The sequence below is a fragment of the Thunnus thynnus genome, chromosome 9 (genome assembly GCF_963924715.1).
Source record: "Thunnus thynnus chromosome 9, fThuThy2.1, whole genome shotgun sequence".
NCBI lineage: Eukaryota > Metazoa > Chordata > Actinopteri > Scombriformes > Scombridae > Thunnus > Thunnus thynnus.
Window position 1 is genome coordinate 19,152,524 of NC_089525.1, and position 20,011 is coordinate 19,172,534.

General features: G+C 40.1%; 1 protein-coding gene across 1 annotated transcript in view; it reads right to left on the minus strand.

Annotated features, from left to right (window-relative positions):
- slc16a2 (solute carrier family 16 member 2) overlaps positions 1-19,715 on the minus strand; it is a 30,710-nt gene extending 10,995 nt beyond the window's left edge. The window contains exons 1-4 of the mRNA XM_067599427.1: positions 18,454-19,715; positions 6,327-6,471; positions 4,389-4,887; positions 2,822-2,965 (exon numbers count right to left, since the gene is read on the minus strand). Coding sequence (XP_067455528.1) covers positions 2,822-2,965; positions 4,389-4,887; positions 6,327-6,471; positions 18,454-18,928 — 1,263 coding nt within the window. The 5' untranslated portion in view covers positions 18,929-19,715. The remainder of the gene's footprint in view (positions 1-2,821; positions 2,966-4,388; positions 4,888-6,326; positions 6,472-18,453) is intronic.
- Between the last annotated feature and the right edge of the window lie 296 nt (positions 19,716-20,011).

A 20,011-nucleotide genomic window follows, 5' to 3' on the forward strand; every position in this document is an offset into this window, starting at 1 on the left:
TTTCAGCAACACTGACCATGTTTTAACTTGTATGATTTCGGCGACGTGGACCATGCTTTAACTTGTATGATTTTGGCAACACTGACCGTGCTTTAGCTTGTGTGAACAATGTGGCCGCATTTTCGGCCAAACTGGCCGACATGTTGGCGATTAACTATCGTAACTTCCAGGCCTTTATTGAAGCAGGATTATATTAAAGACGGGCCATTATTTGTAATTCTCTCTGTTTGATAATTATATTTAGTCATATTTTCGTATGAAGCCTCTTTGTTTTCTGATCTGCTCTCATTTGTTCTGTTTGGTTTTTTTTGTTACACCTGCAGGATTGTGTGTAAAAATCTGTGGCTTTCACGGTTTCCATACGCTACTTTAAATGTAGCAACCGCCATCTTGTGGGACTTGTATTTTATGACAAAATACAATTTGGCTGAGACATTTAACACACACACACACACACACACACATTCAAACTTAGAGCAGAAAATAACACAATTTTAGAAGTTTGTCAGTCAGTAGCATGACTTGTGATTGCTCAATATTTACATATCTCTTGCAACAACTACAGCCACATATGTTGATCATTGAATAGGCAGATACAATGTAATAGAAAGAGTTAGTAAGTGCTGCAAAATCTGCGATGACGGTTACTAGCTGCCATGTGTACTATGTTTAATGAAATTCTTTCCTGATGTGTAATGGCCCTTTTTGTTTTCACAGCAGTGTATGGGGTTGCACCACTAGGTCTTGCAGTGGCCTTTGTCTAAGATCAGTGGTTATGTGCACAAGACTTTTTACCCAGGCAAAAATCGATCCAATGAAAAAGAGGTAAGATTATTTTGTAAAGATGCTCTGATTACTTATTTGTCCAGTTTGTTAGCTTGAAAAACACATGAGTATTTTAATATTTTTAGGCGTTGATGAACAACATATTATCTTCTATTCCAGTTTGTTCTTGTCATTGGTGACTCACATTTGAGATCCTTTATGGACGGCTATGGTGCCACACCAGAGGGCTGGTTCAGCTTCATGTGTACACCTGGAGGAGATGCTGATGCTTTGCGAAGGGAAGTATACCATGTTGATGACCCTCGTCTCACTCCTGATGTTTGCCTACTTGCTCCAAGCAACAACTTCGCTCCATTGAGATGGCCGCAAAAGATTTTACATCTCTTCTACAAGCTGCCTTGTATAGCTAGCCCCAGGTAGGCTTCCTAATTTAATGTGTGATAAACGTATATACCTTCACATTCTGAGTGCACAAACTTCTGTCTACTGTGATGTAACACTTGTTTCTTCTTTATAGGTTTTTCTGTTGGACTTTGCATTCTTTTCTTCCTTCTTTATAGCTCATAAGTGGATTATCATACTATGGGAACCTCTTAAAGAATTACATAAAGTAATACAACCTAAACTCATCAACATATAGAAAAGAATTACACTCAACTTCTTGTTCTACATGATCTTCACCCCTTTCTTAACAACCCAACTACATCATCTTTAATCTCTCTCTCTCCTCTACATAATTACTAATCATCCTACTACATATTAATATATTGCTACACACCAATTATATCATGTATTCTTTTAATACACATGCCCCAATAAAAAAACAGAATACTTTCAACTTTACATACTGTACTGTATGTCATGTTCATACCTTTCACCGTGTATAAACTGTATAATATACTGAATAAATAATAAACTCTATCATTTACTATTACTGAGTGTCATTTGCTTCATTATGAGTTCTCTTTCAAATTAAACATCTGGTTATGCACTGTAACAGTCCAGCATAGAGCAGAGTAGGAGAGAAAACAGCTCTCCATGCGCCAAGAGGCATGAGGGACCAAATAACAACCACTCAAAAACAAAAACACTCAATACAGGGTGAGTCATAGAAAAACAAGACATCCACAGATAGAAACAGATGAAATAGCTGGGTGAGTGAACAGATAATTAGGATAGTTAGAATTATTACAATTACAATAAGTTCTCTTTCCAATCAAACATCTTAAGATATGAGTGGAAAGTATTGTTCTTGCAACTGCATTCATAACTTTTTTTTTTTACTAAAACATAGCTTAACCATGTCATGTGACATGCTACTTCAGTACACTTTAACAGCAAATATTACTGGGACCACTACAGAAAATTGCAGGTGAACATTTAATATCCAGGAATTCACATTATAGACACTACCACTGACTATCCCTGTAACAAACTGGCCACAATTTCACACATTGAACATACACGGTCCAGCCATATATGAGGTTTTCTTTTGGTTAAAGTTGCTGTATGGAATTTTTATTTGGAATATTTTCTCTATTAAACACACTGTTCTATTGCTTTTGCAAGACTACATGACAAATTACCCATTTTTCAAGCTTTTAGAGATGTTTTAAAAAATGAGGTTCACAAATTAGAAATGAGAAAACAAAGATAAAATTCACTGTCATATTGTAAATTGATTACCAGTGTTTCCCCTATAACTGTACAGGTCTGAAAAAATCTTTTAATGCCAAAAATAACCCTAAATATCCATTCATTCAGAAATCAATAGCATTTTGGGTTTTGCTAAGCGCATCCCCCCCTAGGCCGACGCTGCTGCCACCCCAAAGCAGTCAACTTATGGCAAACACATTACTAACAGGCTAAAAAGTGACACTGGAGGTAATATTAGAGATTTAGCTGTGCTGTTTTCAGTCTCAAGTCGATGCTCCAGCCCCACGTATTACTTTTAACTGCATGAGCTGACACAGAAACGTGCAAAACATTAAAGAAGTGGACGGCCCAAATTCTCTACCCTCACACGTTTCCTCACCTGCATGTAGATTTTTTTAAGACCAGGAATGAGGTCTCCAATCTTGCCGAAAGCGAGGCGTCCCACTCCAGATGAAGCTCCTATGCACACAAGCAGCACCCATTCCTTCTGGGTCCCCTTGAACCGCTCCTCCACAAAGTTTATCTGAGACACAAAAAGAAAAGAGTTGGCTGTTTGTACGGTGGTCAGTGTGTTTGTGCTATGGGAGAAACTCAAGAAAGAAGCTACCATTAATGGATGAGCTCATAACTATATCACACAACCTGCTGATGAACTTTTTTGTGTGTTTTTGTGCCTAAAAGGTGAATGAACTCAGCAAGTGGGTGTACATTTGGTAGAGTGGAGGAATTGTCCATCCATAACCCCAAAGTCAAGGTCTTAGAATAACAAAATGTCTTCATCTACAGACCTTTGGAACAGCAGGACAGGAAGACCCAATGCATATAGGTCAGACCCTCCCACTCCCCTCAGCCCTGACCCCCCAAATCAGATCCAAAACATGAAACCACTCTCTGAAGTCTTTCCTGAACATGCTGGTCCTTGTGAAATATTTGCTCTGCTTTGAAGGGGTCTACATTCATCAATGGCCATAGGATAGGCATGTTCGGGGATACAGAGGGGCCATACAGGAGAGGTTTCCTGAGGTGGTCCAGCCAATACAAAGGCCGGGGCTGTGTTTACATCTGGGTCTGGGCCTGAAACAACAGGCCTGACAGAGGGAGGCCGGAGCTGGAACATCCGACATCTGGATAGAGAAGGATCAACTTCACAGATCGGCGCTGCAGCTTTACACTTTATCCTCATCCTTCACTATCTCGCCATCTGACTGTTTAACGCCAAAGTTGGTCATAGGTTGTATTTTTGGAAATACACCGTACCTGAAATTTGGATTCTAATCATTGTACTCACAGCAGTTATTCTCACAAACCTAATTATCACATTAATAGAAATGAGTCAGATCTTCAGCTTTCACTGCTCGTTTACATTGCTGACATGCATTCCACTGCCCTCTCCCACAAGAAAACAAATGGCAACAGACCGCCCACGGTGCAACAGTGCAGCTATGACATCAGTCTCCCTCCCTCTCTGCCTCTCGCCATTTCAAGTCAGCTGAGGGACATCATTTTTATAACATACACATGGTTACACAACTACCACTAATCAACACCATAATGCTGTTTATGTAACCCTATAATATCAATAAAGAGGGCAAGATTCCTACATTTCAGCAGTCACATTCCAAAAATACCCAAGAATGTTATGGTATGTAGTCCCTATTAGGTAATGTTTAAGCACAGCTCAGATAAATGAAAGACTGCTGAGTACACAAAGCTTAGTATCTACATACAATCTTCCATTAACATCTATCAAACATAAACAAAATGTGACATAGCTAACTGATTTCACACAGGAGATACGCAAGAAACAGCAACATTGATCTCTTTGTGACTACTTTTAAAACATTTGTACAGTCTTGTACAGTTGAGATAACCCAATTTGAATCAAGAACAAATACACAATGAGCACTTGTAATGTGACAACAAGAATGCCTATGAGATGTTCTTACCAGATGGACATATGGCACAAAGTAACCCAGTACAGCTGTAGCAACTCCAAATGCCCACACCCGGTATGTGACAATGTGAAACACTTGAAGGTTGAAGTACTTCTTGACCTCAGCCAAGTCCTTGCTCCACCTGCTCCCACCCTGAGCAGTGGCCCCTGGCTGGGTTTGGGATTCAGCAGGACCAGGACCCATGCCCGGCGGTCCCATGCCTCCTCCAGCAGGTAGTAAAGGTTTGAACGTTAGCGCCAGCAGGGCCTGGACGAGCATGAAGATGCTGAGGATCTGGAAGGTCCCGCTGAGGCCCAGAGGCTCCACCATCTTGTTGAGCAAAACAGGGAGACCCATGGAGAAGAGGCTGGCACCGGCCGTCACCACGCCATTGGCCAGGCCCAGGCGCTGGCGGAAGTAGTGGCCGAGGATGACCAGCGAGGGCTGGAAGGCGAAGGAGGAGCCACAGCCGAACAGTATGCCATATGTGAAATAGCGAAGGCCCAGGGAGCTGCGGTAGACGAGAAAATGAAAAAGGACAAAGAGGAGGAAGAGGACATGGAATAAAAGACCGGATGGAAGAGAAAGGGAAATGAAAATAAGTTGTTCAATAGGAGCAGAAAATCATTATGGAATGAGTCAATGAATTAACCACTTGTATTGCAACAATGACAATACAAACAAGCAATAAAAGAATATTTATACTTTGATTTTTTAAAACCTTTCAGCTAAACACAGAGAGAAGAAAACAATTACATGTGATTCTGGCATATGATATGTTTTCTTTAGAGCATATAGACTCTTTAACACTATGTACTGACAATTAATAATAACAAAATACTTTCTTTTTCTACCTATAATTCTCTTATAGTTTGTGCCTTCAAGTTTGGACTGGATTTAGGCTTCTTCCTGAATATCTGCTGGTATTTTCTTTACAATAAATATTTATATGTCTTCATAGTGGAAATTTGTTCATGACTACACATTCATAGAATAAAACATTACTAAAGGATGTGTCATTAAAGGCAAGACAACATGTAAATTAACCTACAAGCATCGCTGTGTCTCATTGTCCTTCATGTTACCTCTGGCTCTGTGCAGCTTCTATGGTATCAAAATTATGATTGCAAGAAAGTGCAACATGGCCGAGGAATCACAGAAATTGATTTAAAGTATAGAAATGAACAAGACTAAGAGCCTACGGCCATGCTAGCAGCTCTGTGAGGCTGTATTTGAGCTAAATGCTCACCTTAGCGTACTAAAAAGCTCACAATGTTCACACTAGCATGTTAATGTTTAGCTGGAATAATGTTTACCATGTTGTTGGGCAAATTTAAATTTTGAGCTGCTTAATTTTGAAAAGTCAACAGCTCAAAAGTTATGACAGTTCATTCTCTGGGGACCATGCTGCAGATATTTCAATAAATAACTAAAAAGTGAACCTCATGGTGGCTCTAGAGTAGTCAAAGTCATTCAAAGACATTGTCTGGGATGTATGAATGTCTGTACAAAATTTCATAGTAATCCATCCAATAGCGGTCAGTCTGGACCAAAGTGGTGCACAACCAAATGACAGACTGACATTGCCATCCCTGACATTAGCCTGCAGCAAACATGGCTAAAAAAGGTAACTGTCAAACAAAAAAATATTTATCTAAGTATTTATTCTGAATTAAATCAAATCATACATATACTGTAGTTACTTAACAGCTATGAAGTATAAGTTGGCTGACTGCATGACTGTTATGTTGGTATGATGATTGAGACTGAATTAATTATCTGTTGTTTAGTGCCTAACACTGAAAAATGTATTCCAATACGTTGCTTGTAGGGTGTATGCATCAGGATCTGATTTGGCACCACAAACTGTGTATTGTCCAGATCATCCGACTGATTGGTTTATTTACAGTGTGACTTTTACGATTGATGTCTTAGGTGAATGTAACTCACTCTGCAAAGGCTGTACTAAGCAGCCCTATGAACGCCACAATCGCCCCGCCAACAGCTGTCTTCCTACAGCCGAAGCGGTCTGTGAAAATGCTGACCACGGGTGAACAGAGGAAGATCATCCCCATGGCCAGAGCCCCGACCCAGGCTAGAGAGGAAGAGAGGAGAGAGAATTCAGTTGTAGCTATCACCTAAAGCAAATAAAGATGATCTTATACCTGCGTGTACAAATTGCAAGGACAAAGTCCGTGTAACACGAAATGCACTGTGTGGAAATCAACAAAACACATACAGGATGCAATACAGTGCAATGCAACTGACATGAACACAATGAGGAAAAATGGATTCCCTTTCCTCCCTAAAAACAATACTCTGACTCATTTTCTCAGGTGTAATGTTTCAATAGTTGCAATACAGTTTTTTTTAAACCCACTTACCACATAATATGCAGCTGCAGGATTTGCCTCAAAACAGCTTTATTGTTATTATTCTATTATTGTACACACCGCTCCACTTGAAATTTAAAGCATGAAAAAAGTATTATAGTAGAGGTATGAAAAAACTCAGAAAATCATTGTATGAAAAATTCTATTCAAATAAAAATCCCTCAGCAACAAAACCTTTGTATACAAGTCATCATATTTGGCCTCATGTATTGTTGTTGTTGTTGCTGTTTGCACATGTCACACCGGTGATCTCACAGGAAGCCATAGTCAAAGCTAAACTTGTTTATCTTGTACTTACATTGCCTTGAAGGTATTTCATGATTCTGACAAAGAGAATACCTTGATGTCACGTTAATGTCGCATTTGAAGAAGATTAAGAAAACCTGAAAGCCTTTAAATGCACGCCCCTAGTTTTTCCTCCATCTGACATGTAATTTAATGTAACTCAAGTCTTTATTGCATCTTTACTTCATGCACATCAGACACAGTATAAGATTTCTCTTGATGATTAAGCAGATCAAAAAGTGGATCAAAGTGGACAGTTCTGGCCTGTGGTGTAATAACCATCCAGTGTTAAAACATATCGAGCCAGAGTGATCCAACAGAGACACTGCGTACCCTGAAGTGCAAACAAATAAATGGCTGGATCCCAGTCTCCTGGGGAGCAAAGGTAGCTTTAATATCTACCATGGAGTCTGAGCTGTGGGTCGCACTAATCCAACAACTCAGCGGGAATGAGACCAGAGAGACTGATAAACAGGTGGACTGACTAATTTACTTACATACACACATGTACACACATAAACACACTGAATTCAGTGTGAAATATGATTTCTACCGGACTATACAAACAGTCTTTGCTGTGGCGGTTGACCTAAACATTGTGTGTTATAGGTGTATACATCTGCTAGTACATAGTGTACACTACACTGCAAATTGTGTATAGTTTAAGGGTGGGACCACACCTCAGCCTTCCTATAGTTTATTTATTCAAATAGAACAAGAGAGAAGGAATTCTCCCATTTAACATGTACTTCATGAACTCTGCTGACGTCCCCCACCATTTTGCAGCTTTCCCTACAAAATCTTCAAAGTTTTGCAAAGACCCAACATCAGCAAGAACACTTTATTAGTCTACTATGAATAGGGGCATTTTAAACCACATCTCAAGGCATACAGTATACAGTAGCATAAAGAAGATACCCATATCCAGAGGCACAACAGTAAAATAGGTTAAATGCTATACTGAATTTCAATGAGTTTGTCTACAATGACCTACTTTACCAACACATTTATACTAAGACACTAATCATCAAAATATATAAAATTGAGACAAAAATTTTCCATGGCAAAGTTGAATGAGATCAGATTAGCCTACTTTCCTTAATAAGCCAAGGATTTGGGGTTTGGCTTCCTGTAAGCACCTTAGCATTACTATAGTACCATAATGCACCACCAAATCTAGAAAGCAAAGGAGCACTCTCATAAGTATGCTTCAAATTAAGTCCTTGTCAGATTGTCTATCTCAGATTGTCAGGTTATCCTATACTCCCAGACCTTTCTCAAGTCACAGTTGTGGGGGTGGGGGGTAGGGGGGGCTGCGTCCACCAATTTTTGTAACTTTCCAAAACCATCAATGCGTCAAGCACATCCACTTCACGTGGTGATTGGTGTGCAGAGTTGAGAAAGTTGTCAGGATTTTAACAGTTTGTGTCACTTTTTGTGTGTATGCCGAGTGCATGAATGTCTTCAAGGAGAGACTGCCCTTAAACATGCTCTCAGACAGTCCAGTATAGGATTTGCATACAAAAAACTAGAATTCACTCCAAAACGTTCAGACTTTGGCCAAATAATCTCTCCAGTTAGTTAAATTTCTTTTTGTTATCTACAGTGTAGATGACAGAATATCAGCATACAAATAGGAAGGTTATTTTGTACTAAATGTTAGTAATTAAACGACTTTCATGATTATGGCAACATCCAAATTCAGTGGAATCATCAAAAGATGTAGTTTACTGAATAGCCTGCAGTCCCAACTGTGTATGCAAAGATACACAGCATACTGTCAGAATTAAAACATATTGCCTGAAAATTTAACTTCCTTAACATCCACCAGGTTGCCGGCCAACCACTTAAGCTAGTTGTAAGCAGCTTAGCATCATGCAGTAATGAATAAAAGTAATTGGCACAATTTAGCCACTTGGAGATGTTTTGGAGAGGTTCAGGGACACCCTGAAACCACAAACTAAAAACTCCCTAGATCTTATAAGGTTGGGTCTAGAGGTCTGAAATTGTATACAGGTGTGGTTGACAAGATTTAGAAGGTATGTGGTGATTTGCATAGTTCTGGCATAAAACATGTCCTAGTTATTGTTATTCAAATATGATTCATTATAGACAAGGACCAAAAACACCATATGAGCCATATTTGAACTGATTTAGTTTTGGTTGTGTTTTAGCCACACGCTAAACAAGCACATTTTCAGAAACTAAAAGATGTTACCAAGCCTCACAAGTTCTTCTGTTTTCTGCTTTTCCATTTGGGTATGCCAAATAGGCGAAAATTCCAAAAAAAAGGGTGGATGTTAAGAGACTACTGACATTTATGACATATATACATAGCCCTAAGTGTTAATCACCTAAAAAATGTGTGCAGCTCAGAACGTCTGACAGAAGCAGGTAGGGTTTAGTATGACTTGCTCCCTGGAATCTAAGAAATTAATGGCCACAGTCTTGCCTGCCTCTTCCGTTGGGATCACTTTTGCCTTCACTGGTATGTCTCCAGCTTCTCATATTCCTTCTTATTAATGTTGCTGTCACATCGCTCAGTCTATCACAGCACGACTTTCCATTCCTTGTCTATCCCCACATGTCCAGGTGGTTTGTCTGGAAGGACCACAGGATCTTAACTCTTCTCAACCATCCATCTGGACATGCCCTTCTAAATATATGCTTCTTCTGCCTGCAACGTGCATCCTCTCTTAACGGTTCATCCTCTGGGGCCCAGTATCAGCCACAGTGGTAAAATGTTTTGCAGTTAATCAGGTTTGTGAGTCTTAGAAAACTACTCTTTCCATCTGCTTGTGCTATATGCATTTCCCATATGCTCCTTCAGTCCTGTTAATTTTTGGCTCTAGCTGCGTCTGCACTTGGTATGTTATTGTACTGCAGTTATAAGTACATGCTTGAGGATTTTTTTGCAGAAAAGGGCATATTATCTTTTCCTATAATAGAAGGGCTGAATACAGCATGAGCAGTAACAGCTACCATTGACAGAAACTTAAAATGTATCAATAGAAAATCCATGAAAAAATATGTTACAGTACTGGATGCACTGTGTAACTGTGAGCAAGCTTAGCACCAAGGATGGAGACAAAATAACAAAAATGAAGGATTACCACTTTAAGACTCTCTGTTTGCTTATCTCCTCCTTTCAGGTCCTTCTCTGTTTTGATATATTGCCACAGGGAGACAGGACCACTTTTACTACTGTCAACTTCTCCTCCTTTACCCAGCTTCCATAGGGATATGTCTCTACAAGAAAATTGTATAACTGGAGGCAGCACCAATTCAGCTCTGAGAAAATATAATAATGTGAGTGCTAGTAGTACCAGCAGTACTCTTAACTGATGGTTGTTGTCATGTTTCGACAAATTACACAATTATTTTGTCAAGCCTGCTTCCAAATGCTTTCTTTGCTGAATCCAATGTGAAGAAGATGACTGCAGTCTCTGGGGTAAACTGTATGAAAATGAGATGTTCACTCAATGTTACTTCGTTCTCTGTGTTCAAGCTAAACCTCCACCTCCAAACCCCCATTTCCCCCTGTCCTGGCAAATGCAAAGGACTGTGAATAGCTCAAGTGGAGTGTAGCCTACTCATTATAGACGATTAGGTCTGAACATTTCCAAACAAAAGAAAAACAACACAGCGACAAAGACTGAAGGAAAATGAAAATATGTGTGTGTGTGTGTGTGTGCGTGCAAGCTTCTCTTTCTATATGTGATGGATTCAGTCTGACAGCGAGAGAGAGAGCCAGAGACTCGTCTGTACATTGGAGGAACAAAAGTCTACTGTACTATGTATATTTTATGTCATGTTGCTTAATGATGACAGAATAAAACCAAACCAGACCTTACATGCTAAAGTTTTATTCATACCATATTTCTATTCATGCTTGAATATGTGTCTAAATTGACTCATGTGTGAGTACATAGCTAAACCGGTCCTACATGAGTTCGTTATCCTAAACATCCTGCCAAACAAACTATCCTTTCTTTCACTGTGAGTGTCAAGATATCATTCAGGCCCTTTCACTCTGCTATGATGCTTTTCAGAAATGTGAATCAATGTTTTTTCAAACCATAATTTAAAACATTTAAACGCTGCATTTGCATTTAAGTTGTAGTGTTGGAACAATTACCTCAACAGTGCAAATGTATTATTGAGCCAAAGATTAAGCCCACAAAGACTTCTGCACTTGTTTACCAGCTGCTACAGTACAGTCAGAATTTATTAAGACACCGACACCATTTTTCTTGTCGAGGCCTTGTACTCCAGCACAATAGATTTTAAATCCGACAATTAGGTTAAAGTGCCAACTTTCAGCTTTGATTTAAGGGAGTTTACATCCAAGTCAAGTGAACAGTGTAAGAACTGTAGTTCTTACACATAGTCCCCTAATGCTCTTTATGTTTTGAGTAGCAACAACAAAATTTCTTTCACTTCCAATGTACACAATGGCAGCAGTTTAGATTGTTTAAAACCAAAACTATCTGCACAGATAGATGACACTGGAAGTAAGCGAGAAAATGTATTTGTTGTCAAAATATGAAACCCTAGTTTTAACCTCATAATCATTGTTTCACTTTAAATTCAATATGCTGAAGTGGAGCCAAAACAATCAAAAGCAAATCATTGTCCAAAAGCTTTCTGACTGAATTGTTCGTGGCAAACAGAATTTTCCACAGACACAGGGGGGATATATTTCATCAACTAAACAATGAAACATATTCAGCTGGAAACTGTCTTGGGCACTCACGGTTAAAGTAACAACAGACATACATGTTTTTGTAACATCAACGGAAAGGCTGAGGTAGGAGACTATAGACTTTGTACGGAAGCGCGTTCCCTGAAGGCCACATGAAATGACCTCAGCAGGTACTACGGCAAGGCAACATAATGTAATTTGACGTACATGCTAATTTTAGCTGAAAGACACAGATACTAACAGCTGCTATTATACTATGTCTTGGGAAATAAAAAGAGTACACTGCTTTGATGTTTAGCCTGAGAGGCACGGCACAAGTTAGCAGCACTGAAGTGATAAAAATTAGAAGAGATTTCTTGTAATGATTTTTTCAGTTGACAGTGTACACTAGCCATAAAGACCATAAAGAAGTAAATACATAAATACATTTTTAAAAAGGTTATTACTTTCAGAGTTGCTTATATTGTCAACTAAATAGTACTACATAAGCTACTACTGTATAATGACATGAGTAACGTGTTTGCAAAGCCTTGTTTTAGCATCTGTTATCTAGCTTGCTAATACAATACAATACATCAGGTCAGGCTGCATAGTTTGCAGAGGATTGTGTGTAATCTCAGCCCACAAATGTGTTTTGACAGCAGGGGGTTCAGGATGCAACATCAGTTGTTTACTTGGTACCACTCACTAATATTCTGATGTTTACTAGTCATATCATGCTCTGAGCAACCAGTAGTCACTGCTGTGCAAACTGCTTGCGTTGACACAATTAATAATGCAAGAAGGGCATATGTATGGGTACATCTTGGATATGTTTTGCAGAGAGTACAGTATATCATGTGTGAGTGTATGTAGTATGACTCGATTTTTATGCCTACACCAGCATGCAGGCTTCGGTCCTTATACAAAATTTGTTGTGCTGCTCAAATACTAACTTATCAAACTATGAAAGTCTCATTAAACAAGTTTTCTCTGGAATGAAAAGGCAACACTGAAGGTGCCACATATAGCATTTTTTAACATCAATATATTCTTATATGTTAATATATTTCAATTACGAACAAGTAAATGACACCATCGTAAAACTGCTGGTGGGTTTGTCAATGCTTGTGTTTCTCAAAGTTATTATATTCATCATAAAACATTGCTTCTAGATGTGAAAAGGATGATTCTACGTGTCAACCATCTACTCCTTGCTGTCGGAGAGAATCAGCTTGCTTTCTTTTTCCGTCACTATTTCCATTTGCACCTGCTGGAAAACTGTCTGAAAATAAATACATGAATTTATTGATGTTAAAATGAACCATCATCCAACAAAATAACAGTCCATGGCTGTCTGTCTGCTAATGAGTGTGTGGAGCCTCTAGAGACTGATCCGACCTGAACTCGTTCCCCTTGCCCTCTGGAATGCCAAAAATGCCACAGTACTCCCTGATCTGCCAACCTGGGATTTCCAGCTGCCCTGGAGATGCTGGTGAAATCTGGGGCAGCGGGGCTACAATACCGCACTACCCAGAGCACAGTATGGTAACAGTTGCAGCTTGCTTGTGACAGCAGAGACACCTGTTTGAATGCTGGCTGGGAAATTCTGTTTACTGAGTTGATTCTGTAGCGTCCAAATTGGATATGATGAAAGACTACACCTTGAACCACAGCTTCAGAAATGCATGTCTTTAACCTGTGATTATATTTTATGTAATTGCTCATTTGAATGCTTAGGGGATCCCAGAATTTCCCCAACCAATGAATGGGTTGAATGGGACACTGATTCTCCTAAAATTCATCCTAAAATTATTTTAATAGGGTTTGTTTCAGGAGTGTTTTAGTGTACCATAATGTTTTAAATACTGTTTTACAGGCTTTTCCACCCTGACAGCAACACAATTGCAGTCAAGATCCTAATCCAAGGTAGTTTATAGGTAATAAACACCTACTAAATGTTGCCTATTAGCAGCTTCAACGCGAAAATAAGTTTAAAATGGACCTATTAAGCTTTTCCTTATATTCAGTCATATGTATAATATTACAACATTGGATGTTCATATGAAAAGTGGCCAATGTGTCAAATAATGAGGTAAACGTATGTAGAAGTAATCCCTGTGAGCAAAAAGCACCGGCTTCAGACTGCTCTGAACATTCGGTTTCCACTGTTTTTTTCTACTTTCAGCCCAAGCTGATGTCAGCTCTCGACATATTTCTTTATATGGTCATCTGCTCCATGCACAGCGTGCAAGTTCACTGCTCCGCTAACATTATGGCATTTTTCCCTTGTTTTGGGGGTAGTCATGCCAAGCCATGACTCCATTACCCAGCACTGCAAAGTAAAATAAGTAGTTTACCTGTTAGAGGTGTGCTGGTCATCTGCAGCTCTTCATCAAACTGATCCACTGAACAAATAGCTCCAAATATCTTTATATCTTATTGTGTCGACCGGTTTTTAGCGCCACTACTAATTCAGTGAGGAACACAGTTCATTTCCTGTAAATTCTTCATAATAAAAGCCTCCCACTATTTAGTTATTTAAAAGCTTTTAATTTGAAGAAATAAAGCAGGAAATGTTGGGTTTGCATCGGCAGTAAATTAACACGACTCTGACCAATTAGAACAGAGTGGGCTCATCGAGAGGGGGGCCTTAAAGAGACAGGAGCTAAGACTGCCTGTTAAGAGACAGAGTCTGAACTGAAGGGCTGCATAAAGGGCCAGTATAAGATAAATAAGGATTTTTTTAACTGTGAATCATGCAAAGCCACGCTAGTGGAGAATGAGCATAATAGGTCCCCTTTAAAAGTGATTTTGATTCTACCCTAACACTGACACTGATACTATGATTGCCAAACCAAATAACACAGAGACCAGGTTATACCAAGAAGACAGTGACATGATCAAATATCAGAATCAAGCTGGACATTTGAACACCCACGTAAGCAAACTCTGACTAATTTTACTTGTGTGTTACCACTGTTAATTTAACAACAATATTGTTACCGTTTGTGATATAGTACATTTGAGAAATAGAGCAACTTTAAGGATCAAATAGCCAGATGGGAGTTTCTGTTTTTGTCTAATCCAAATCACAAATCACATTGATGCAGAAATCCAATACTGCCATAAAACAGTTGTTTTGCAATATTGCCACAATGCTATGACATAATTTCTGACGGTTGACAAGTTGCATCATTTCACAGAATATCACCAAACCCTGACTTATTCTGAACTGTATAATATGACTAAGTGTGTGTAAAACCTTGCAGACTTCAGATATCTGCCATTTTCCCACTCACACTGCTAAAAGCCTGGTTTGTGCAAGACCGGGCCTACAGTATAAGCGTGTTTGTAGTATGTCAAAGTCATTTAAACATCATCAGTGTCTTTTAAACATTTAATGGAAAACTTAATGCCCAAGTGCCACTGTCAGTAAGATTTATACTGTCCACTTAAGACTGGAATTTGAGTGAAAAAAAATCTTCTCCTCCTACTGATGGAGCAGCATTACTAACGGAGACTGTTTTGCAGTATTACTCTTGTCATTGGACAAGGTGCTGAAATTCTCCCAGGGACAAAATCTGAAATAATTAAGAATGAAGGTGATATTGCTCACAAACTTCTTCAACTCAACACAAATAGGACACAGTGTGCTAGAACGGGCCTCTGTTTTCCTTGTCACATCAGTCTTCCCACTGATCTGTTTCACACTAGAAGGAAATAATTTAAGGGATCAATAAAAAATTAATCACTCACTCACTCAGTCTCTTTCTTCTGCCTCGGCACCCACATATTTTGCAAACTGTGCCGAAGCAGCTTGAACTTCTCTTCTCATCCACGTTTGGTGCACCCCCGTTCAATCACATACCAACTCACAAGAGGCTCACTCCCCACTGATTATAAAAGCATTGCAGTTTTTGTTTTGAATTTCAAGGAATGCTGTATTTGATACTTGCACTTGAGTACACACCTTGACACCCCAGCATTTTTGTGCGTGTGGCCACAACAGGGATGAAACCTCTGACTGTGCCACACTGTAATCACTGAAAAATACAAGACCATCTGCAACTCATAACCCACTCACCTCTCCTTCATTACCTTCTTCTTCTTAAAAAAAAGACTGTTCTCATCCCCCACCCTGATACTCCTGAGCTATTTTGAAAATTTCTTGTTTACCCCTCAAGGCTTAATAAATACCCTATGTAATCAAGCTTGCTAGAGAGAGAGATATGGTAATCTCTAATCAAGATTTAATTACATCCCAATCTCTCCTTGTCACCTCCTCTCCTTATGGTCCTGTAGTTTTAATGCTTGTGAACCACTTTGACGTGATGTTTTAAGATCCTTCTACACGTTAATTTAACTTTTACTGACTGTACCCCCTCAGACTGGAAAGCCTTTACAACTGCGACTATTGTAGTTAAGCTTTTCCCCTCTGTTTTCTTCTGATTCTGAGAGGAAAAGGTCAGGACTCAGCCCACTTGCTTAATCCCTTCACATATGAGAACACCGAACAACCAAAAATTAAATCCAAGGACCTGCTGGAAATGAAATCCTCCAGAGTCCTAGAAAGAAAAAAAAAGGGGGTGGGGGGGGTAAACGGAGAAGAAATACCTTGCTAGACACTGCTTTGTGTTGCTTACCAGATATGAGGAATGTGTCTGGTGTCGGTTGACTTTTGAAAAGCAACTACTGTATCTGTTTACAAGCCGGACACCTTCACGGTTCTCAGGCTCTCTATCGCACAAAACCTGAAAGTAATGCAATGCCTCGTCACACTGCCCTCAGCCCACAGCAGTTGTCAAGATGCCATTGAAGATATTAACCTGCAGTTACACAAACAACTCAAATGAGCCCCGATCGTGTCTGAGCCTCTTAGGTTGGCCCTCGAGCCGTTTTTTCTCTACTCCTGTAACTGTTTTTCACGCTGATGCTGAAGGGTTGAATTTGTTCCAGGGAACAGTCTTAGAACCGTAATCCCTTCCCACATCCTGACCCTAATTTTTTTGCTGGTGATTGTGGAACTTGACAGGAAGTTTAGAAAAATACCCGCTCCAGTTACTGTTTGCTACTACCCTATTTCAAAAACATCTCATTTCCATCTCAACATTTCCACTAAAATCTCGACAGATCATTTCACTGCTTTACACCAGCTTACGCGATTTTAGAATGGGCAGTTTGCTAAGATAGAAGTAAAAACTCACATAATTTAGTCATTTAGTCAAGTTTAGTCACTTGTTAATATGATTAAAAAGCCCAAAGCGAGAAGCCAAGGATCTGACAAAACCGCTGGAGATGCAGACTCAAGTGCTACAGTGACTCTAAATTGGTCAGATTGCAGTTTTGAGCTTCATTTGTCCACTATAATAACAGATATGAGTGAAAAAAAATGTCAGTTTTCCATTCACTACAGATGAAGCATGTGCAGATCTTCCTGTTTCCTTGTTTTCAAACTTCAGCTTGTGACTAATTCCTCTGCATAAAACACAACTGAAGTATGTCATTCCTTGAAAGTAACATAAGTGATTTTTTTAACACGAATAGTCAAATTTGAAGCACCCAGGATGTTAAGAAAAATGGTTTGACTATTGTTTAAAGCTGGTGATATAATCCTTAACAGAATGGCTTCAATTGAAGCACGCAGTTAAGACAGAGGGGTGAACATTGACCGTATTCTGGTCATGTGGGGAAGAATCGGCAGTCAACAGCAGCTTTGATGTGACACAATGAATATCAATTCCTGGAAATGAAATTATCATGAGGGCTTACAGCTGTTTTTTTGTGTACTGTACATAACAGTACTGTCCTTGGTTTGAATCTAGCAATGAATTTTTGTCACGTCATCCCTCTTTCTTGGTCTTTCCTATGTTATTCTACTGCAAATAGTCCAAAAAAAGCAGGGCAAAACAGATAAATAATAAAAATTTTAGATACTATGGAATATTTAGGGTGGCAAAAAGCTACCATTTATAGCCAACATTTTTTTTTTTTTTTTTTTTTACCAGCCCCACTTTGGAAAATTTAGTTGAGTCACGCTTTAAGGCACAGTATGCTCATGGGTTCACAGACTGTTTAAATGTCTGTGGTACATTTCTATAACTTTTAGCCCTCAGGGGGGAACACTCCATCAAAGGGCTGTTTGTGACAAACTGAACTGGATTTACAGAGGCTGGTTAATGGAGTTAGAATAACATCGATGTTAATGAATAGATGACAAGTACACTGTTGGAAATGCCTGTTAATCATTTAACATCAGCGCTCTCTACAACATGCAAATGACTGACTCAAATAGAGGGGTACAGAGATTTTCAGAATGCATGAACACTCTGTAATAATATGCAGCCTTTAAATGTAGTAGTGAGACCCATGTGTCATTTAATACTATGTAACTGTGTCTCTTTAAGTGCAGGATAAACCCACTTGAACTCCGAGCTGACCCATATCTCTTTTAGACTGTTGAATGTGTGTAAGACATGCTGTATATAGTAGTTGAGTTGGTTATTGACACTAAGATATCATTGGTTATTGCCATGCTGATATTATGTCTTATGATAATCATTGACTGGAGGTCCAGTTTTCCCACCTGGTTATTTTTATATCACCTGGTTTGTAACCAAGTATGCATCCAGGACAAATGTACTGTCCACCACATGATGTATTGCTTCATTTCAGTCAGTGTCAAGCTCACTTCAGCATACAGACTGGTACTTACCCACTTTGAACTGAGACTTCTTGTCATTTATGTCTGCATGCTCATTCACCAGCATCTTGTGCAGGATGCCGAAAGAGTTTTGAATCCCGAATATCGACCCATTGCACCAGGTTGCTGCAAAAACCACCAGCCAGCCAAAACCTCCTTCGGGCGGGGCGAATCCGGCTCCGTGGCCGTGCCTCTCCACCTGGACCCCCGGCTCGGCATCTGAAGCCGGGGAGAGGGGCGGCTTATACCCGGCCTCGATCAGCTGCACGTTGGTGTCCTCCGGCGTGATTTTACACTCGCTGCCCGCTGCCTGCTCATCTTTCCTCCCCTCTGGTTCCTGGGGAGCATCTCGCTGCTCCATCTGAGGATCTGCAGCCGGCTGCTCCGTCCCGGACACTCTGCTGGGCGGCTGCTCTTGATTACCCGTTGAACCCCATGCTGTCTGGTCTGGTGGAGAGGTTACTGCGGGCTCTTGGTGCACATGCATGAGATATAGGTCACTGACATAAGAGCACCGATTTGAATAGCAGATTTGATTGGCTATCTGTCAAAATGTGTAAGACAGACGGTCCTTTACTGACAGACAAGCCCCCCTACACGCTGCTTGTAGCCCAAGTCAGAGCGTCAACTTCAGCAAATAAACCCCAACCTGCAAACGTTAAATGTGTCATTCTGGTTCGGAGGTCTGTATTTTTCCAGGAATTAGCTGGCGCCGCGTATTTCTCTTTTTTAATACAACCACGTCTTTCTAGGAACAGCCTATAGAGACTGGAGCCATGTATTTACTTTTGAGGGCTTCCCTGTGCTCGGTGCCAAATACGGATCATCAACCTGTGAAAACGTCCTCTTAGCCTCGACGCCGTATCGTCCTGTCAGGCAACATCCCCCGATGTTAAAAGCAATGATCGGGCGTTCCTCCTCTTTCATCTGATGTCTCCACACTGTGTAAATGTGAAATAGGTAGGCCCGTGTGGGTCGCGGTGGCTGCCTTGTGTCTTTTTAGTGTCAACCACAGCTCCGGCCGTCATTCAACAGCTCGCCTCCGCCTCCTTTCCCCGGCGGATGGACGGTTGCAACCAATGGCGGAGCCCTGCGCGGTTTGTGGGACGAGTTTATTACTTCGTGTCTCCTCGGATTCACGTAGAAACCCGAGTGTTTCACAACCTCAGCCTCACCGACGCCAGCCCTACTTTCCTCTGACTCACTGGACTGATATTTGCATTGTGTGAAGTTTTACCGCCGGCAGTGAAATCCGTTTTATTATATTTTCGGTTACTAACGGCAGATACATGTCTGAGAAACTTGTTTGGCGAATTAGCTAGCATGTACACTCACTGTTCTCTTTATGGAGAGCTACGGCTCCCTGTTTTTAGCCGTTAAAGATGTCTCTCTCTCTCTCGACCTTACACTGTAAATCTTCTGTATTCATTTGTCTGCGACGGGCTACTTTGGCGCGACGTTAGCTCGACCGTTATAAATTGCTATTGTAACGGTTACGACCGTTACATTCATGGTTACGACGGAGCGTTTATAAAGAAACTGGGCCAGACCGTAAAAAGGGATCAACCGT